The sequence below is a fragment of the Mobula hypostoma genome, chromosome 27 (genome assembly GCF_963921235.1).
Source record: "Mobula hypostoma chromosome 27, sMobHyp1.1, whole genome shotgun sequence".
In the NCBI taxonomy this organism is placed as follows: domain Eukaryota; kingdom Metazoa; phylum Chordata; class Chondrichthyes; order Myliobatiformes; family Myliobatidae; genus Mobula; species Mobula hypostoma.
Window position 1 is genome coordinate 21659825 of NC_086123.1, and position 21453 is coordinate 21681277.

At 41.6% G+C, this 21453-nt stretch overlaps 1 protein-coding gene across 4 annotated transcripts in view; it reads right to left on the bottom strand.

Moving 5' to 3' along the window:
• atxn2 (ataxin 2) overlaps nt 1-21453 on the bottom strand; it is a 139435-nt gene that overhangs the window by 82918 nt on the left and 35064 nt on the right. For all 4 annotated transcript variants that reach the window (XM_063034633.1, XM_063034630.1, XM_063034631.1 and 1 more), the window contains 2 exons: nt 10546-10605; nt 5498-5569 (listed from right to left, as the gene is read on the bottom strand). In XM_063034633.1, the coding sequence (XP_062890703.1) occupies nt 5498-5569; nt 10546-10578 (105 nt within the window). In that variant the 5' untranslated portion in view covers nt 10579-10605. The remainder of the gene's footprint in view (nt 1-5497; nt 5570-10545; nt 10606-21453) is intronic.

Genomic DNA, 21453 nt, shown 5'->3' on the forward strand with positions numbered 1-21453 from the left:
GTGCTCTAATGTGGCTGTTTTGGCAGACTCGCACTCCCCCAAACTGGAACACCTAACGATCAAATGCCATCCGTTCTCATCACTGGAGTTTACATACTACCAGCGGCTGACTATAATCACGCGCATGCAATACTACATGATGCCATCTCCAAACAAGAAAGAGTCCATCCCAACGCATTTCAAATCATAGTTGGAGACTTCAACCGGACTTGTTTGAGAAGAAAACCCTGCCCAGTTACCATCAGCATATAACCTGTTAACACCAGAGGTCCCAACACACCTATTATTACACTCAGATAAGGAATGCCTACTGTTCCAGGCCCAGGCTGCATTTCAGTAAATCAGAAAACTTGGCTATTTTTCTCCTACCTGGATAAAGGCAGAGGCTAAAGAGCAACGCTCCAGAGATTTGGACTACAAAGAGGTGGTTGCAGCTAGAGCATCGCTTCAAGTCAGTGGACTGAGCCATGTTCAAGGACTCCTCTGTGGAGCTGAATGAATACACCATGGTTGTAACCGACTTTATTAAAATGGCTGTAGACAAATGTGCTCCCACAAAATTTTTCAGTCTTCCCCAATCAGAAGCCCTGGACGAACCATGAAATCTGGAATCGACTGAGAGCCAGAACAAAGGCAATGAAGTCTGGTGATCAAGAAAGTTACAAAGGTCCAAGTAAGATCTCTGGAAAGCCATCTCACAGGCAAAGTGGCAATTCCAGAACAAAATTGAAACAATTAAGGTTGCTTGACATTTGTGACAGGGCTTGAACACCAACATCTCTTATAAAGTTAAATCAAGCAACATAGGTGACAGCAGGGCAATGCTTGCTATGCTCACTGTAACCATCAGAACATGGAGGAAACATCACGAATTCCCAAATCCTCTGATGATCCTATGATGTCAGTCTCCGAAGCCGACGTGCAAGTAGCCTTTAGGAGGGTGAAGGCACAAAAAGCATCCGGCCCAGATGGGATACCTGACCGAGAACTGAGGACCTGTGCTGATCAGCTAGTTGGTGCGTTTGCTGAGATCTTTAACCTCTCACTTCAGCAGCGTGTGTACCCACCACTTCAAGCAGACTTCAATGATACCAGTGCCCAAGAAAAGCGTGATGACCTGCCTCAATGACTATCATCCAGTAGCACTTACATCCACAGTGCTGAAATGTTTCATGAGGTCCGTGATGAAACATATCAACTCTTGCATGAGAAGTTACGTGGATCGACTCCAATTTGCCTAATGGAGCAACAGGTCCACAGCAGGTGCCATCTCACTGGCTCTTCACTTAACTCTGGAACATCTGGACAACAAAAATGCAACAGTGCCAATAAAAAGTATTCACCCTCTCTTGAAAGTTTTCATGTTTTATTATTTTACATCATTGAATCATGGTGGATTTAATTTGGCTTTCATTGTCACTGATCAACAGAAAAAGACTTTCATGTCAAAGTGAGAACAGATCTCTACAATGTAATTACAAACATAAATCACAAAATAATTGAATGCATAAATATTCACCCCTTCAAGTCAGCATTTCGTAGATGCACTTTTGGCAGCAATTACAGCCTTGAGTCAGTGTGGATAGTTCTCTGTCAGCTTTGCACATCTGGACACTGCAATTTCCCCCCATTCTTCTTCACCAAACTGCTCAAGCTTTGTCAGATTGCATGGGGGTCATGAGCAAACAGCCCTTTTCAAGTCCACCCACAAATTCTGGACTCTGACTTGGCCACTCCAGCATATTAACTTCGTTGTTTTTAAGCTCCTGTGTAGCTTTAGCTTTATGCTTGGGGTCAATGTCTTGCTGGAAAACAGATCTTCTCCCACATCGCAGTGCTCTTGCAGACTGCATCAGGTATTCCTCCAGGATTTCCTTGTATTTTGCTGCATTCATTTTTACCATCCACAAGCCTTCCAGGGCCTGCTGCAGTGAAGCATGCCCACAGTATGATGCAGCCACCACCATGCTTCAGGGTACAGATGGGGTGTTTTTGACTATGTGCAGTGTTTGGCTTATGACAAACATAGTGTTTAGTCTGATGGTCAAAAAGCTCAATTTTGGTTTTGATCACCCATAGAACCTTCTTCCATCTGACTTCAGAGTCTCCCTCATGCCTTCTGGCCAACCCTAGCTGAGACTGGTGAAGCACCCGGGCAACAGTTGTCGTATGTGCAGTCTCTCCCATCTCAACCACTGAAGCTTGTAACCCCTCCAGAGTGGTCATGAGTCTCTTGGTAGCCTCCCTCACTAGTCCCCTTCTTGCACAGTCACGCAGTTTTGGAGGATGGCCTGCTTTAGGCAGATTTACAGCGTCCCATATTCTTTCCACTTCTTGCTGATTGACTTAACTGTACTCCAAGGGATATTCAGTCACTTGGAAATTTTCTTGTATCGATCTCCTGACTTGTGCTTTTCAATAACCTTTTGCAGAGTTACTTAGAGTGTTCTTTTGTCTCCATTGTCTTCATGGTGTAGTTTTAGCCAGAATACTGACTCACGGGTAAGTTGAACCTTCCAGATACAGATGTATTTTTACTACAATTAATTGAAGTACCTTGACTGCACACCGTGATCTCCATTTAATTAACCATGTGACTTCGAAAACGAAATGCTTGCGCCAGTGATGATTTAGTATGTCATATTAAAGGGGGTAACATTTATGCTATCAATTATTTTGTTTTATATTTGTAATTAATTTAGATCACCTTGTAGAGATGTGTTTTCACTTTTCTGTTGATCAGTGTCAAAAAAAAGCCAAATTAAATCCACTGTGATTTAATATTGTAAAACAAAAAAAATTGAAACTGAAAATTTACAAGGGGGAGGGGAGACAGGAAGTGAATACATTTTATAGGCATTGTACATTAGGATAGATGGATTTGGGTACATGGAGCTCGTCAGCCTGGGAAGGCAGTCCATCTAAGAGAGGGAAAACTCTTGATTTCAAACCTCCGCTGCCTTGCAGCCATACCCACTCATGGGAAAGGCTTCGGGAGTAAGCCCTGAGGACAAATACGGAGCTGGAGTCCCTAAGACAGTCCGACATTGCCTTCAACCTCGTTCTGTCAACTCCTGCGATGACACTGGTGCCAAGCTGTATCGGCCCTTGCCTTCCCTTGGACAACATCGGTGTCGTGGAGAGGGGAGACTTGCTGCATGGGCAACTGCCGATCTTCCATACAACCTTGGCCAGGCCTGCGCCCTGGAGAGGACAAGCAAGACTTTCCAGTTGCAGATCCATGGTCTCGCGAGACTAATGGATGCCACCGATACATCAGGATGTTCCTTATTGACTACAGCTCAGCATTCAATATCAACATTCCCTCAAAACTAATCAATAAGCTCCAAGACCTTGGCCTCGATACCTCCTTGTGCAATTCGATTCTCAATTTCATCACTTGCAGACGCCGGTCAGTTTAGATTGGCAACACCTCATCACCAACCTCCGTCAGCACAGGTGCATCACAAGGCTGTGTGCTTAGCCTCCTGCTCTGCTCGTGCTACACTTTTGACTGTGTGGCTAAGCACAGCTATAATGCTATATTCAAGTTTGCTGATGACTCCACTGTCGCAGGCCAAATCAAAGGTGATGATGAACCAGCATATAGGAGTGAGACTGAAAACCTGGCGGAGTTGTGTCATAACAACAACCTCTTACTCTATGTCAGGAAGACCAAGGAGTTGATTATAGACTTCAGGAGAGGTTCATGAGCCAGTCCTCATCAGAGGATCAGAAGTGGAAAGGGTCAACAACTTTAAATTCCAAAGTGTTATTATTTCGGAGGTCCCGTCCTGGGCCCTCTAGGTGCAATTACGAAGAAACCAAGGCAGCACCTCTGCTTCCTTAGGAGTTTGCGGAGGTTTGGCAAGACTAACTTCTATAGATGAATAGTGGAGAGTGTACTGACTGGCTGTATCACAGCCTGGTATGGAAACACCACTACCGATGAATGGAAAATCCTACAAAAAGCAGTGGATGCGACCTAGTCCATCACTTGTGAAGCCCTCCCAACCTTTGAGATTGAGAACATCTACTTGATACGCTGTCATAGGAAGGCAGCATAGATCATCAGGGACCCCCAACAACCAGGACATGTTCTCTTCTCGCTGCTGACATCGAAACTCAGGACTCACACCACCAGGTTCAAGAACAATTACTACCCCTCAACCATAACGCTCTTGAACCAACGTGGATAACTTCACTCAATTTCACTTCCCTCATCATTGAAACGTTCCCACAACCAAAGGACTCACTTTCAAGGATTCTTAACCACATGTTCTCGATATTTATTACTAATCAATTATTTCTTCTTTTTGTCTTTGCACAGTTTGTTACTCTGACTGAATGCCCTAGTTAGGTAGTCTTTCATGAATTCTGTTATATTTATGATTATATAGATTTATTGAGTATGCCCACAAGAAAATGAATCTCAGAGCTGTAAATGGTGACATATATGTATTTCGATAATAAAATTTACTTTGAACCTGATTGGTCGGTATTTCAAGCAAACAATTACGCCAGCATACAATATTTATAAAATTTACTTCCCAGTATTATCACAGAGACTCTCCTGAAACAGATCAATATCTCATTAAACTGCAATCTCCCCTAACAAAAAAGGGCAGGAATGCCTCCCAACTCAAATGATAAAGAAATTTCACACTTTAGCAGTGTGGTAAGGAACCAAACTCACAGACAAATGGATGTCAGAAACTGACCAGTTAGATGAACATCAAACCGCTCTGCTACTCTAGTCACCTTCCCACTCTCAGTTCCTGCACTAAATGCAGGTTGGTGCTTAAACACAGGAACAATCTAATTGTTCCTCCAATAAAAATTTTAGAGAAATCCTATTTCTCAAATGATTAATTGCAGCTTTTTAAAAAACTGCTACTATGGTTAAGCTGATAAAGAGTAAAGAAAATAGACCCTGACTATCAGAAATCTTCTATATTTAAATACTCACTTTTCAGGTCTTATTACTTATTAAAAAAGTACGGCAATTGCATGAAACTGCTTATTTCACTGCCACAAAAAGTGGACTATACCATTCTCAAACAAACAGAAATCACAGTATTTTTAGTAGATGGAAGCAAACAAAAATTTTAAAATAGCACTACTATTTATAATTGAGATTGCAATGCCCTACCATTTACAGAATTTCAAATTAAGTATTCTCTTAAAATAATTAATAGATGTTAGCAATACAAAATGGTTTGTTACAAGTTTGACGCAAAAGTGAATTTCACAAGAATTTAGTTTACCGCTACAGTAAATAAACTACTATAAATAAACACTGCAATACTGTTCAAATATCTGATTATCACTGACTGTGCAAATTCTGCAATGCAATCAGGCTATTACTAGAAACATTGAACACCGCAGCTTAAAAATGCCACAGTTTGTAATCATGAATGGGAAATATTAAATACATTATATGATAAAATAGCTTATTTTACATGTTGTAAAAACACAAAGTTGATTTCATGCTTACCTTAGGGCTATAAGTTTTAAACACTCCTTCATACATTCCACCATTTTTCACTTTTAGTTCACATTTTGCACCCTGTAAATGCAAACAGTAAATCTGGTATTAACTTAGAAACACAAATAAAATAGCCCCTTAACCAATGTTAGTCTTGATACATTACAATACCATAGTCAAATCTCTGCAGTTCAGTACTAATTTCAAAACTGCATTTGAAATGTCCTTGGCAATTCTGAATTTGCAGTTTTGTGCAACTTGATTATGCCACATTTCTGAAATAAAATTAAGGACCCACCCCAGCATCATTGTTAACTGTACTATTTTGACAAGCTGGTTACCAATCAGATGTGTCAGCATTAGCAGTCTGAAGCAACACCACATATTCAATCTGGGTAGACTCCAACCTGATGGCATGAAAATCAATTTCTTAACTTCCAGTAATTTCTTCCTCTTCCCTCTTTTGCCATTCCCCATTCGGAATCCCCCCTCACTCTTCTTTTGCTCACTTACGCATCTCATCTCTCTGGGACCCCTTTCTCCTTCCTTTTATTCCATGGTCCACTGTCCTCCCCTGTTACATTCCTCCTTCTTCAGTCCCTTTAACTCTTCCACCTGTCACCAGCCAGACTCATACTTCATCCCCCTTCCCCCTTACCTAGTCTCACCTATCACCTGCCAGCTTGTGTTCCTTCTCCTTCCCTCACACTTGTTCTGGCTTCTGCCCCCTTCCTTTCCTGCCCATGAAGGGACTCACCCAGAAAAAACTATTTCTCTCCATTGGTGCTGCCTGAATTGCTGAGTTCCTCCAGCATTATGTGTGTTGCTCATGATTTCCAGCATCTGCAGAATCTTTTGTGTTTGTTTTTTTTTAAAAAACAGGTTTTCCTGAATCAAATCTCATTTGGGCCAAATGTTGCCCCAAGTAGACTCCTTACTTCAGTTAGAAGTAATTAAATGACGAGAGAATCTGACATTAGCATGGAAATGTGAGTAACAAAGTAGATTTAAGAATTAAGCCAAGAAATTGGACAGCATCTGTGTGTAGAAATTGCATCACGTTAAGAATGTGGGTATCCAATCAAGTCAAATTATTCAAACTTAATCTTGGATCACTGACACATAGCAGGCCACTAAAAGCAAATGAATAAGATAAAGGGGCAGTACAGTGATGTAGCTACTGGAACAGTCACTGCCCAGCTCCTACGACTTGATTCAAATCAGATCTCCAGCCCTATCGGTATGGAGATTGCACCTTCTCCCTGACAGAGCACATTTCCCTTGGTCAGGGGTGGTGAACACATAGTGCATTCAAACATTTTGTTGCTACATGGCAAGCAGTACTACCCTGCAATTCTTTAAACCATATTCATAATAAAAAGATACATCATTATTATCTGGGTCTGTCATCTATAACAACGATCTGGATAATAATGCAGTTAACTGGATCAGCAAATTTGCAGAAGACACCAAGATTGGGGGTGTAGTAGACAGCAAGGAAGGCTATCAGAGCTTGCAGTGGGATCTGGACCAGATGGAAAAATGGGCTGAGAAATGGCAGATGGAATTTAATGCAGACCAGTGCGAGGTGTTGCACTTCGGTAGGACCTACCAGGGTAGATCTCACACAGTGATCAGTAATGCACTGAAGAGTGCAGTAGAACAAAGGGATCTGGGAATACAGGTCCATAACGCATTGGAATGTGGTGGCACAGATAGATAGGCTCAGAGAAAGCCTGTGACATACTGGCCTTCATAAATCAATGTATTGAGTACAGGAGACAGGATGTTATGTTGAAGCTGTACAAGACATTGGTGAGGCCTAATTTGGAGCATTGTGTGCAAATTTAGTCACCCACCTACAGGAAAGATGCAAATAAGGTAGAGAAAATTTACAATGTTGTCAAAACTGAAGGAACTGAATTATAAATGAAAGATTGAATAGGTTAGGACTTTATTCTTCTTTGGAACGTAGAATTTTGAGGGGAGATTTGATAGAAATATACAAGATTATGAGGGGTATAGATAGGGTAAATGCAAGCAGGTTTTTTCCACTGATGTTAGCTGGGGCTACAATTAGAGGTCGGGAGTTAACGATGAAAGATGAAAAGTTTAAGGGGAACATGAGGGGAATCTTCTTCACTTAGAGGGCTGTGAGTGTGTGCAGCAAGCTGTCATCATAAGTGGTGCGTGCGAGCTGGATTTCAATGTTTAAGAAAGTCCAGATAGGTACATGGATGGTATGGGTATGGAGGAGTGTAGAGGGCTATGGTCCGGGTGCAGGTCAATGCGACTAGGCAGCTTAAATGGTCTGTGCTGCATTTTGCTATGATTCTCTGATCTTTACTGCCAAATGAAGCAGTAAATGATTTTTAGAACCCGAGAACAGTGAGATGTTTTTACAGGAAACGTCTCACACCAGCATAGTGCCAACTGGACGGCTGTAACAACACATGACGTTGGATGATATGTCATAGACTTGGTTTACACATCAGCATTTGAATAGTGAATGTTGGGCCAGATGGCATTAGCTTCGCTCTGTTTATATATTTTCTTCTGTTGTTTGAGTGAATACTGGACATTCAGTGATAGAAATGGTAAATACTGTGTATAGTTTAGCACCTCTGTGAATATTTATTTTTTTCCCAAATAAGGTACCTTATTTTATTAGAAAAATTACGTTAAGTTTAAAACTTAAGTTTTAAGTTTAACTATGTTAAACTTATTTTTAAATTAAGTTTACCCCTTTCAGCTTTTGCACAATATCAGATACAGCAGCAAAGAAACAAAAAGGATCAAATAATGAGGCAGAGCAGAAGAGAAGATTCGCGGAGTGAAGGATTTGGCAAGATGAAAAGGGGCAATAAAGCATATGTTCTGAAGCACCAGATTTCCTCCGTAATGTGGCATTATGAAACCGTTCATTAAAGGATTTGCAAAAAGAAAAAGAAAAAAAAAAGTCCCCCTAAAAATTGCAGTCAAATATTTTTGTAGACATTCTTTTCGGGTAGTTTCAACTTCGGTGCTGCTAGCTTGAGGTAATACCGCACAATATCATTCCGGAAAAGAGTGGTACCACCAGTTCCAAGTCAACACAATGGGTATGTGGTGCCACTGTATGGCAAATCAATTTCAGGACAACAAATATTCATGGGAATAATGAAAGGGAAGCTCATTATTTGTTCAATTTGAACTTATAAAACATGGAGAAACAGAAGACACAAATTTTGATACTGTTTGAAACAGAATTCATTTGAGTATTTGAGAAGAGCCAATGAAAACAGTTCCAGAACGATTTTCAATTGTAAACCTCCAACTGAGGATTTCAGAATCAGACATGAAAGCAAAGCAGCCCCTTCTTCGTTGAATACTCTTATTATTCAAAGCAACTAATTTCAAGATACTGCAATCATTCTCATGAGTAATGTAGTTTGAGTTATGTCAATAAAGAAACTTACGCTCTGGTGCAAGATCCTAAAGAATGTTAGATCATTCATGTCAGTTTGAGAACATGTATTCACTTTCAAAATAATACTAAGTCTTAAGGTTAAATTATGAAAATAATTTCCATAAACATGCTCTGCATGCGTTGAGAGGATTAACTAAAATGTTATTTCTTTTGTTCAAGAAATCAAGAACAAGGTGACATAAAATAAGACCAAGGCCGTTCAGGAATGAAGATAGGAAGCTCATTTTCCACACAAAGAAAGAATACTTCTGTGTAGCGCCACCCCCCACCAAAAAAAATTTGTGCCTGCCAGGACAATTGAAGCTTTCAAATCTGAGGTCCACAGACTTTCTCATCAAGCAAGGGTACCAAGAGAAAGTATTAGTAAAGGCAAAGAAAAATTGGTTGCAAATGAGTCACGTTCTAACTAAGTGGCAAATGGAACCCTAATGCATAATGCTCCTCATAAAGCATCAACGGAAAAGATCATCTTTATGGTGATGCAACCAAAATGCAATTTCTTGCCAAACGCAGAATTCCAAAAAAATTCTAGATGTAATTTGTGAATACTAAACTAGAAAGTTGGTTTCCTAGCATTCATGGCAAATTTTGTTTCATGTGAAGATCTGCTCTCAGGAAAAGATATCTATCACATCATTTAAAGCAGAAAGGTCACGCTTGATATTGAAGCTGTTTCGTCACTGTCACTCCTCTCATCCTTTCATCTGAAGTGCTGACCTGACAATGATAATGAAAAGGATGCGCAAATTTCTACAGTTTACGTAATTTTAATCTTATCACAATCTCTTTTAATGGAGGTAAGTATTCTTATTTCTAAAGTAAGCAATGACAGTGAAAAAGGTGGCAAATATTATCCACAATTGTATTTTGAAAATATTAGATAATTTGAGACCAGCAGACTCTTGGCTACAAATATTTTTTTCTTTATTTGCCCCTCAAGTACTGTAACAGAATCTGAAGCAATTACTTTCAGTCTCCCCACAAATACCTCCTACTACTAAACCCAAGTGCAGCCACAATATAGCCCATTTTTCAACCCCATATGTGTGTATCCAAAACACATACAAATAAAAACTAAGAACTCCAGACCAAGCATTGTGTTTTGCTAATTGCAGCAGTAAAGGTATCCTTTTCAAACTTAAGCACCCAATAATGCTGACTTATGTGGAGGATGAAAAAGTCAAGATCTCTGTTCACAGAAGGCTTAATGTTAAGGTCTTTGTCGTTATTCTTGTAATTTGGGTCATATACAGTTAAAAGATCCTAACCAAGGTGCATGGAGGAAGGGGCAGAATTCAAACAGTATCATTTAAGCTTAATTTAGGGTAGCAATGTAGTTATTCACTTTATAGTAGCAAATTATGAACCAACATGAATCAGGAAAAGGTCAATTTTAAACAGGTAACCCTTCAACAAAATAAAAACTGTTTCTGTATTGTATATTTAGCATTCACCATCTTCCATGATTACAAAAGCTGTTAGAATTAAAACTACCCCAAAGCTTGCTTTTTGCAATAAACTTCAAAACTAAAACTAAAAAACACTTTAGAATTAAACAGATTAAAAATAATTTAAATGTTATACTTACTACAACTGATGTAAGAATATGAACCATACGCATGTTTGCATATATTCCATCATACTGAATCTGAGAAAGGAAACATATTTAAGACATTCACTTTTTTGAAAACATTAATAATTTAAGTACACATGCTCAACCAAATTAAGTACAGTAATCACTGAATCATACCTTCCTGACATTTTGTTTAATAATATAGAACCCTTATATAGATTGGCAAGTTCAAAAGACAGCAATAATTATTACTAGTAAATATAGGTTACAATTATAAATTTGTACTCACACTAACAATAAATATTAAATTTGTTTGTGTGTAATCTTTTTGGAACAGAATAATCTTCAAATTTTAACAGCTCTTCACAAATTCCTTCAATTCCCTTCAATGTAGCCTATGGTATCTGAACTATAAGCCAGGGGTTTCCAACCTGGAGTCCACAGACACCTTGGTTAATGGTAGGGACTTATGGGATAAAAAAGACGCTTTTCTCATTCCGATTGTCAGAACATAAACCCAAAAGCAGGCAGTACACTTTTCCAAAAACATGCTCAGAAACAACAGATTCTTGTCCAGGCTTGTTACCATACAATACAAATATTTGTAGAACGCTTAAGTTCTCCTTTGGACAAAATACATAAGGTTCTTTTTTATGCATTATAAGAACTGTATACAGATCTTGATTCAAATTAATCATAAGTTTAAATTTCCAAATTTATAATTGCTGGAGTTTTACAAACACAAGTACAGTGGACTCTGGTTAATTGGACAATTTTGGACCTGTACATTTTGACCCAATTAAATGGCTGTCATAATTAGCTGAAGTTTCATGGAAACAGTTAACGGTACAGTCAGCCCTCCATATCCACGGGGGATTGGTTCCGGGAACCCCCACGGATACCAAAATTCGCGGATGCTCAAGTCCCTTATATAAAAGCCTAAGAGAGCTTGTAACGGTGTTATGAAAAGCGAAAATAGCATTCAGCGTTTGTTTTGCAGCAAGCCATTATAGAGGCAGCGTGCACCCCGAGTAGCAAGAGTGCTTTATCTCGATTTATTTTGTGTATCCGTTAGCAAGGTGTTTCTTAAGGTATCAGAAAAGCCTAACAGAGCTCGTAACGGTGTACGCTTAGCGTAAAACTGGATGTAATTAAGCGTTTTGCTAGTGATGAACAAAATAAAGACATTGTGCGTGAGTTGAACTTGCCTGCGTCCACCATTCGTACTACTTACATGCAGAGAGAAAGAATCTTGAAAGCTGCTGATGTTACTATTGGATCTGCTAGTAGCATATCATTCCTGCTTTTACTATATAGTGGACAGAGAATTGGTTGGCAGACAGGAAGCAAAGAGTGGGAATAAACGGGACCTTTTCAGAATGGCAGGCAGTGACTAGTGGGGTACCGCAAGGCTCGGTGCTAGGACCCCAAGTTGTTTACAATATATATTAATGATTTAGACGAGGGAATTAAATGCAGCATCTCCAAGTTTGTGGATGACACGAAGCTAGGCGGCAGTGTTAGCTGTGAGGAGGATGCTAAGAGGATGCGGGGTGACTTGGACAGGTTAAGTGAGTGGGCAAATTCATGGCAGATGCAATTTAATGTGGATAAATGTGAGGTTATCCACTTTGGTGGCAAGAACAGGAAAACAGATTATTATCTGAATAGTGGCCGATTAGCAACGAGACCTGGGTGTCATTGTACACCTGTCATTGAAAGTGGGCATGCAGGTACAGCAGGCGGTGAAAAAGGCAAATGGTATGCTGGCATTCATAGCAAGAGGATTCGAATACAGGAGCAGGGAGGTACTACTGCAGTTGTACAAGGCCTTGGTGAGACCACACCTGGAGTATTGTGTGCAGTTTTGGTCCCCTAATCTGAGGAAAGACATTCTTGCCATAGAGGGGGTACAAAGAAGGTTCACCAGATTGATTCCTGGAATGGCAGAACTTTCATATGATGAAAGACTGGATCGACTAGGCTTATACTCTCTGGAATTTAGAAGATTGAGGGGGGATCTGATTGAAACGTATAAAATTCTAAAGGGATTGGACAGGCTAGATGTAGGAAGATTGTTCCCAATCTTGGAGAAGTCCAGAACGAGGGGGTCACAGTTTGAGGATAAAGGGGAAGCCTTTTAGGACTGAGATTAGGAAAAACTTCTTCACACAGAGAGTGGTGAATCTGTGGAATTCTCTGCCACAGGAAACAGTTGAGGCCAGTTCATTGGCTATACTTAAGAGGGAGTCAGATAAGGCCCTTGTGGCTAAAGGGATCAGGGGGTATGGAGAGAAGATAGGTATAGGGTTCTGAGTTGGATGATCAGCCATGATCGTACTGAATGGTGGTGCAGGCTCAAGGGGCCGAATGGCCTACTCCTGCACCTATTTTCTATGTTTCTGTATGTTAGTGTTACTTTAGGTTTTATGTGTTATTTGGTATGATTTGGTAGGTTATTTTTTGGGTTCGGCTTATGAAAGGTTTCATAGGAACGCTCTACTTTCGGACAGCGGGGGATACTTGTTCAGTATTTTCGATCTGCAGTTGGATGAATCTGCGGATACGGAGGGCCGACTGTATAAAGAAGACAAACTATTGTTTAACAGAAGTAACAAATTACGTATTTAAATGAAAAAAAGAAATTTGAACACTATTAATACTACAATACTATAAAACTGTGTATCCGTTCCTATTAGTTATCAATGGAGAAACTCACGCAGTGCAGTCTGTTGCCTTCTTTTGATTTACTGTACATGAACAAAATTAGCACAGACACATTATGCAATTATGGACTGCCTTCAACCAATGCTACAACGAGTGCATCCTTGAATCTTCATTTTCACTGTAACCTTAAGATGTCAGCGGAAATGAGGTTGTCGCACTGGGCTAATGTGCGCTTTTAAAAAAAGGTTTTTGACTCCCAATACCGACAATCTTGCTGGGAAACGTACAGTCTCTGTTAAATAAAACTGAAGATCTCAGAGCTAGCGTGCTGTATTAGTGGGACATTTAGACCACTTGCATATTTTGTTTCACGGAATCTTGGTTAACCCCTTCCATTCCAGACGCAGCAATTCAGACTGATGGGTTCACAATGCACCACCAAGACAAGACTACCGAATCCTTTAAAGCTAAAGGGGCAGGTGGATTTGTTTCATGATCAATTCCTCATGGTGTACAAACATGGCAATGCTGTCCCAGTCCTGTTTGACAGACCTAGAACACCTCACAATCAAGTTCCATTCATTTTATCTGCCATGGGAGATTTCAGTGATCATTTTGGTAGTGGTGTACATGCTACCACAGGCTGATGTCAAACAGGCTCTAGACGATCTGAGCGACGTGATCATCAGGCATGAAACAGCACATCCTGATGCCTTCCCTATTATTCTAGGGGATTTTAACCAAACCAGCTTGGAAAAATCCGTAAACAATTATTATCAACAAATCACTTGTCGCACCAGGCGAACCAACACACTGGACCACTGATGGACCACCATCAAGAGCACTTATCATGCTATTCCACGCCCACAGTTAAAGTCTGATCACCTGGATGTGCTTCTACTCCTTGAGTATAGGCAGAGACTGAAGACTGCAGCATCAGTAGTGAGGACAAGGAGGCATGGAAAAAGGAAGCACAGGAGCGCTTACAGGACTGCTTTCAATCAGTGAACTGGACTATATTCAGAGATTCATCCTTGAGCCTGAATGAATACACCACAGATGTCACCGACTTCATTAAAACCTGTGCAGATGCACGTGTGCCTAGAAGAACATACCACACATACTCAAACCAAGAGCCATGGATGAACCAGGAAGTTTTTAGTTTGCTGAGGGCTAGATCTCTGGCATTTAAGTATAGTGACCCAGGTCCGTACAAGAAAACCAAGCACATCTTGTGGAGGGCTTTTTCAAGAGCTAAGAAACAATTCCCAGCAAGGTTGGAAGGAACATCAGATGCACGTCAACTCTGGCAGGGTTTTCCAGGTATTACTTCTTGCAAAGCAAAACCCAAAGTTATGAATGGCAGTGATGCTTCACTACCAGATGAGCTCAATGTCTTTTATGCCCACTTTGAAAGGGAGAATAAAACTACATCTACGAGGATTCCTGCAGCAGCTGGTGACACTGTGATCAGTCTCAAAAGCCAACTTCAAGCTGTTTTTCAGGAAGGTGAGCCCTCACAAGACGGCAGGCCCCAATGGAGTACCTGGTAAGGCTCTGAAAACTTGTGCCAACCAACTGGCGGGACTGTTCAAAAATATTTTCAAGTTCTCACTGCTACAATCAGAAGATCCCACCTGCTTCAAAAAACAATTATACCAGTGCCCAAGAAGAGCAGTCTGAGCTGCCTTAACGACTATCACTCCACGGCAGGACGTCTCAACCGGAGTTCCATATGGGCTCCACGAGAGATCATGATTTTAAAAAAATTTAAAAATCGGTTTTTGAACTTTTGCACAACGCCTGATGCTAACACCTGCAATGGTGGGCAGTGACTGAACAGCCCCATTAGCAGTTTTGTTAGAGGTCTCTCAGCACAGTATGGCAGTGTGCAGTAGGACAGTATTTATTTCGATGAGTCCATTCTCAGTTTTTGTCGCCAGATAGGGGAGGCCATGACATTGGTGCGCGCTGTATTGCATGGAGGGGAAGACAGTAGGTTGATAATTGGCGAGGGCTGTATTGCACGAAGGCTGATGATTGGTGAGCACTGTATTGCACGGAGAGGACGACAGAGGGCTGTTGAGGAGTGTGGTGTGTTTTCTGAGCATTGGATCGACTTGCCCAACTTGGGCTGTGACGTCAGCCTCTCCCTCCCAAATTACCTCCCCCAACTTCCCTTTGCTCGCCACCGATTGACCTATGGAAGCAAACAAATTATTGGTGTAGTAGAAAATTAGAGGGAAATTTTCATTCTAAAGACGGTCCAGTGTGGCGAATTTTGAAGAGAAAGTGTGAGATAGAATAAGAGGATTCTTGGCCTAGGCCTACAGACAATTCTGATAAGGTCAAAGCTGAAGAATTACAATCTTCTCAGTAATCTCACTGCACTAATGCAACAATGGACACAAACAAGTCCTTTTTTTTTACAAAACTGCACAAGTTTATTTATACGACAAATAGACAAAGTACAAATATCAAGTTTTACAAGACAGTGAACAATTTCAAATTATTACCATCTATAAAACAGTCAATTCCCTGGGGGCGGGGGGGGGGATCCGCTGCTCCCAGAAAGCCCCACTCTATCCATTGTGATCGCATGCTCCCTCTCCAAGATCAGGCAGGCACGAAAATAACCTCAGAAGAGGGGCAGGCTCCTGGGAGAACCCTCGACTTTCAACCTTCTAGACCTGTGAATGGGCATCTTGGCCAGGCCCAGGAGCAAGCCCACCAGTAGATCCTCCTTGCAAACCACCCCCCTCCATACTGGGTGTCCGTAGACAAGAAGCGCGGGACTGAAGTGCAACCAGAACCTGAGCAACGTCCTCTTCAGATACTCAAACAAGGGCTGCAACCTCTCACACTTCATGTAAGCATGGCACACTGACTCCTCATGGCGACAGAATGGACAGGGTGCCAGTGAATCTGCTTAAAAACCTATTGCAGGGTACTACCCTATGCAACACCTTCCACTCAGGTCCCCAAAGTACAGGGGAAGGACCACTGCATAAAGAGATTTTCACTGGGGACTCCTTCATTGCCAGCTAGTAAGACAGATAGATTGCCAAGGAGAGTCTGGTCTGCAGATGAAGGCAAGGAAGTGAAAGGGGTACAAGAGCAGTCCATACAAGAAACGCTTTGAAGCACCACAGAAGGGCATGGTGGGCATCCCCACAAGACAGCTCACGTTTTGTGGGAACCCCTCCTCTTCCCTAAGACCCCTCGACCCTCACCATGATGGGACAGGGGTGGGGGACATAGTCCCCCACGCAGCTGGAGCACCGTTCCCCACTGGTACAGGAGTACCCTATCTGGATGAGACTACACCCCATATTCTCAACAGCTCTTGGTAGAAGCGAGGCAGCTCCCTCAAAGCAGCACGGCTGATGCTATCTGCTGGAACCCACATGTCCTCCTGAAGGCAGTACCCCTGGCAGAGAAAGTGTGTCGCCAGCACCTGCCATCTCGAAGAGTGGTCATTGTACAGGCATCTCTGCAGGGTCCTGAAGCCGACAGCCACCCGTTGAGTGCGCACACACACCATGATTGACTGCCCTCTGTGATTGGAAGACTCAGGACCACAGCAGAGACCCAATTCCTCCTGTTGCCCCAGAAGAAGATAGATTCTGGAAAGGTGTAATAATAACAAGGTTGTCGTGGTGGGAGATTTTAATTTCCCGAATATCGATCGGTATGTCCCTAGAGCGAGGGGTTTAGATGGGGTGGAGTTTGTTAGGTGTGTTCAGAAAGGTTTCTTGACACCATATGTAGATAAGCTTACAAGAGGAGAGGCTGTATTTGATCTGGTACTGGGAAATGAACCTAGTCAGGTGTCAGGTCTCTCAGTGGGACAGCATTTTAGAGATAGTGATCACAATGCTATCTGCTTTATCATAGCATTGGAGGGATAGGAACAGACAAATTAGGAAAGTGTTTAATTGGGGTAAGGGGAAATATGAGGCTATCAGGCAAGAACTTGGAAGCATAAATTGGGAACAGATGTACTCAGGGACATGTACGGAAGAAATATGGCAAATGTTTAGGGGATATTGGCGTGGAGTTCTGCATAGGTACAGGATGATAGGGTACAGAAATTGTGGTGTACAAAGCTGTTGTAAATTTAGTCAAGAAGAAAAGCTTATGAAAGGTTCAAAAAACTAGGTAATGAAAGAAATCTAGATGATTATAAGGCTAGTAGGAAGGAGCTTAAAAATGAAAGTAGGAGAGCCAGAAGGGGCCATGAGAAGGCCTTGGCAGAAAGGATTAAGGAAAACCCCAAGGCATCCTACAAGTATGTGAAGAGCAAGAGGATAAGATGTGAGAGAATAGGACCAATCAAGTGTGACAGTGGAAAAGTATGTATGGAACTGGAGGAGACAGCAGAGGTACTTAATGAGTATTTTGCTTCAGTATTCACTACGGAAAAGGATCTTGGTGATTGTAAGGATGACCTACAGAGGACTGAAAAGTTTGAACATGTAGATATTAAGAAAGAGGATGTGTTGGAGCTTTTGGAAAGCATCAAGTTGGATAAGTCACCGGGACCAGATGAAATGTACCCCAGGCTACTGTGGGAGGTAAGGGAGGAGAATTCTGAGCCTCTGGCGATGATCCTTGGATCACCAATGGGGACGGGTGAGGGTTGCAGATGTTGTCCCATTATTCAAGAAAGGAAGTAGAGATAGCCCAGGAAATTAAGACCAGCGAGTCTTACTTCAGTGGTTGGTAAGTTGATGGAAAAGATCCTGAGAGGCAGGATTTATGAACATTTGGAGAGGCATAATATGATTAGGAATAGTCAGCATGGCTTTGTCAAAGGCAGGTCGTGTCTTACGAGCCTGATTGAAGTTTTTGAGGATGTGACTAAATACATTGATGGAAGTAGAGCAGTAGATATAGTGTATATGGATTTCAGCAGGGCATTTGATAAGGTACCCCATTTGCAAGGCTTATTGAGAAAGTAAGGAGGCATGGGATCCAAGGGGGCATTGATTTGTGGATCCAGAACTGGCTTGCCCACAGAAGGCAAAGAGTGGTTGTAGACAGGTCATATTCTGCATGGAGGTCAGTGACCAGTGGTGTGCCTCAGGGATCTGTTCTGGGACCCCTACTCTTCGTGATTTTTATAAATGACCTGGATGAGAAAGTGGAGGGATGGGTTAGTAAATTTGCTGATGACACAAAGGTTGGGGGTGTTGTGGATAGTGTGGAAAGCTGTCAGAAGTTATAGTGGGACATTGGTAGAATGCAAAACTGGGCTGAGAAGTGGCAAATGGAGTTCAACCCAGATAAGTGTGAAGTGGTTCATTTTGGTAGGTCAAATATGATGGCAGAATATAGTATTAATGGTAAGACTCTTGGCAGTGTGAAGGATCAAGGGATCTTGGGGTCCGAGTCCATAGGATACTCAAAGCTGCTGTGCTGGTTGACTCTGTTGTTAAAAGGCATAAGGCATATAGATCATTGGCTTTCTTCAATTGGGGATTAAGTTTAGGAGCTGAGGGGTAATGTTGCAGCTATATAAGACCCTGCTCAGACCCCACTTGGAGTACTGCGCTCAGTTCTGGCCGCCTCACCGCAGGAAGGATGTGGAAACCATAGAAATGGTACAGAGAAGATTTATAAGGATGTTGCCTGGATTAGGGTGCGTGCCTTATGAGAATAGGTTGAGTGAACTCGGCCTTTTCTCCTTGGAGTGACAGAGGATGAGAGGTGACCTGATAGAGGTGTACAAGATAATGAGAGGCATTGATCGTGTGGATAGTCAGAGGCTTCTTCCCAGGGCTGAAATGGCTAGCATGAAAAGGCACAGTTTTAAGGTGCTTGGAAGTAGGTATAGAGGAGATGTCAGAGGTAAGTTTTTTTTTAAACGCGGAGAGTGGTGAGTGCGTGGAATGGGCTGCTGGTGACGGTGGTGGAGGCGGATACGATAGGATCTTTTAAGAGACTCCTGGATAGGTAAATAGAGCTTAGAAAAATAGAGGGCTATGGGTAACCCTAGGTAATTTCTAAGGTAAGGACATGTTCGGCACAGCTTTGTGGGTCGATGGGCCTGTATTGTGCTGTAGGTTTTTTATGTTTCTAAGAAGTCTACCAGCCTCTTCCGAGTCCTGGAGACAAAAGCAGTGAGCAGGTCTAAATTAATGAGCCAATACCATATCTTTACAATGAAAGCTACTTATCAATGGCTTTTACATGGACTGGTGATCCAAATTGTCCTATTTAATTGTGCCTAGTCCGTGGCAAACAACTTACAAATGTAGCAATGGCTCCAGTAAAGCTGAACAGACAGTTAGCTACAAAGCACAGCTATATGACACCTAAAGTACTGATTATTTTAAAAAAACTATTGGAATCTCAAAACAAACAGATTAAAGCTTTTGAAAATAAAGTTACAGTAAAAAAAAAGCAAGAAGCAAGTTATTTAGTAGTTTTAAAAAATCTCTGTGAAAACCTGGACAAAGAGCACACCAATCTCGTGCTACATACAGATATACAGTGGCTTAGCATAGGAAGAATTCTCAACAGGGTGTTTGAGCTGAAAGGTGAATTGCAGGAATACTTTCAAGAAAATAGTGCGTCAGAATTTGCTAAGTGCCTTGAAGATGAAGAATTGCTGCAGTAACCAGCCTACTTAACAGAGATTTTTCATCATATGAACCAGTTGAACAAGTCTCTGAAAGGCCCTGGAGAAAACGTTTTGATTTCAAGTGACAAGATACTTGGATTTAAAAGGAAACCGAATCTTTGGAAAAATCATGCTGTAAAAGGAAATCTTGAAATGTTTCCACTGCTGCTTGGGCTTGAGAGTGAGGAAGGATATCAGAAAGCCTTGAGTCCTATTGGAAACCCACCTGATAGAACTGCAAAACAAAACTGAACAATATTTTTCCTCCCTTTCAACACAAGTGCATGAGTGGGTGAGTGACCCTTTCTCTGAATCTTCTGCTCAGCCTGAGAACTTGACTTTGAGAGAAGATCAAGAACTTTGTGAGCTGCACTCTGATCTTGCACTCAAGGTGAGATTTACTGACTTGCACCTGGACAAGTTCTGGATTTCTGTGAAAGAAGTATCCTAGCATTCATTGGAAAGCAACGGACTTTTTGCTGCAGCTTTCAACTTCTTACATGTGTGAACAAGCTTTTTTTTGTTTAACAAGCATCAAGAGCAAGGTCAGAAATCATCTCATTTCAGTTGAAGGTGAAATCCGTGAGTGCTTATCTCAAGTTAAATGTAAGCGAAGCTTAACTATGATTTTTATCAAGAAAGGTTGGCTAAAAATTCATTCTCTACTCAAAAGAGCATTGACAATTATTTTGGATTATTCTATCTACAACTTACTGATCAATGCTAACATAGTGTGAGCTCTAGATGTAATAATTTTTATGCAAGGGTTCCCTAAGACCTGAAAATAATTTAAAGGGTTCCTCCAGGGCAACAAGGTTGGGAAAGGCTGCTCTATGGTGATGAAATGCTTTCAGAGGTTTGTCATGGCTAGAACCAACTCCTGCCTCAGTAAGGACCTGGACCCATTGCAATTTCTCTATCGTCACAATAGGTCTATGACGGACGCGATCTCATTAGCTCTCCAAGCTGCCTGGTATCGCCTGGACAATATAAATACCATGTCAGGTGCTATTTATTGACTATAGCTCAGTGTTTAACCCATCATTCCTACAGTCCTAATCAAAAAGCTACAGAACCTGGGCCTCTGTACCTCCTTCTGCAACTGGATCCTTGACTTCCTAACTGGAAGACCACAATCACTGCAGATTAATAACAGCATCTCCACTTTGCTGACAATCAACACTGGCACACCTCGGAGATATGTGCGTAGCCCAATGCACTACTCTCTCTACACCCATGTCTGTAAGGTTAGGCACAGCTCAAATGCCATTCATAAATTTGCTGATAATAAAACCATTGTGGCAGAATCACAAATGGTGATGAGAAGGCGTACAGGAGCAAGATGTACCAGCTAGTTGAGTGGTGTTGCAGCAACAACCTTGGACTCAACGTCAGTAAGCTGAAAGAGCTGATTCTGGACTTTAGGAAGGGTAAGACGAAGGAACACACACCAATCCTTGCCGAGGAAGCAATTTCAAGTTACTGGGTCAATATCTCTGAGGACCTAACCTGGTCCCAGCACAACGATGCAGCTACTAAGAAGGCAAGACATCAGCTATATTTCATTAGGAGTTTGAAGAGATTTGGTATGTCACCAAAAACACCAAAAGTTTCTACAGATGTACTGT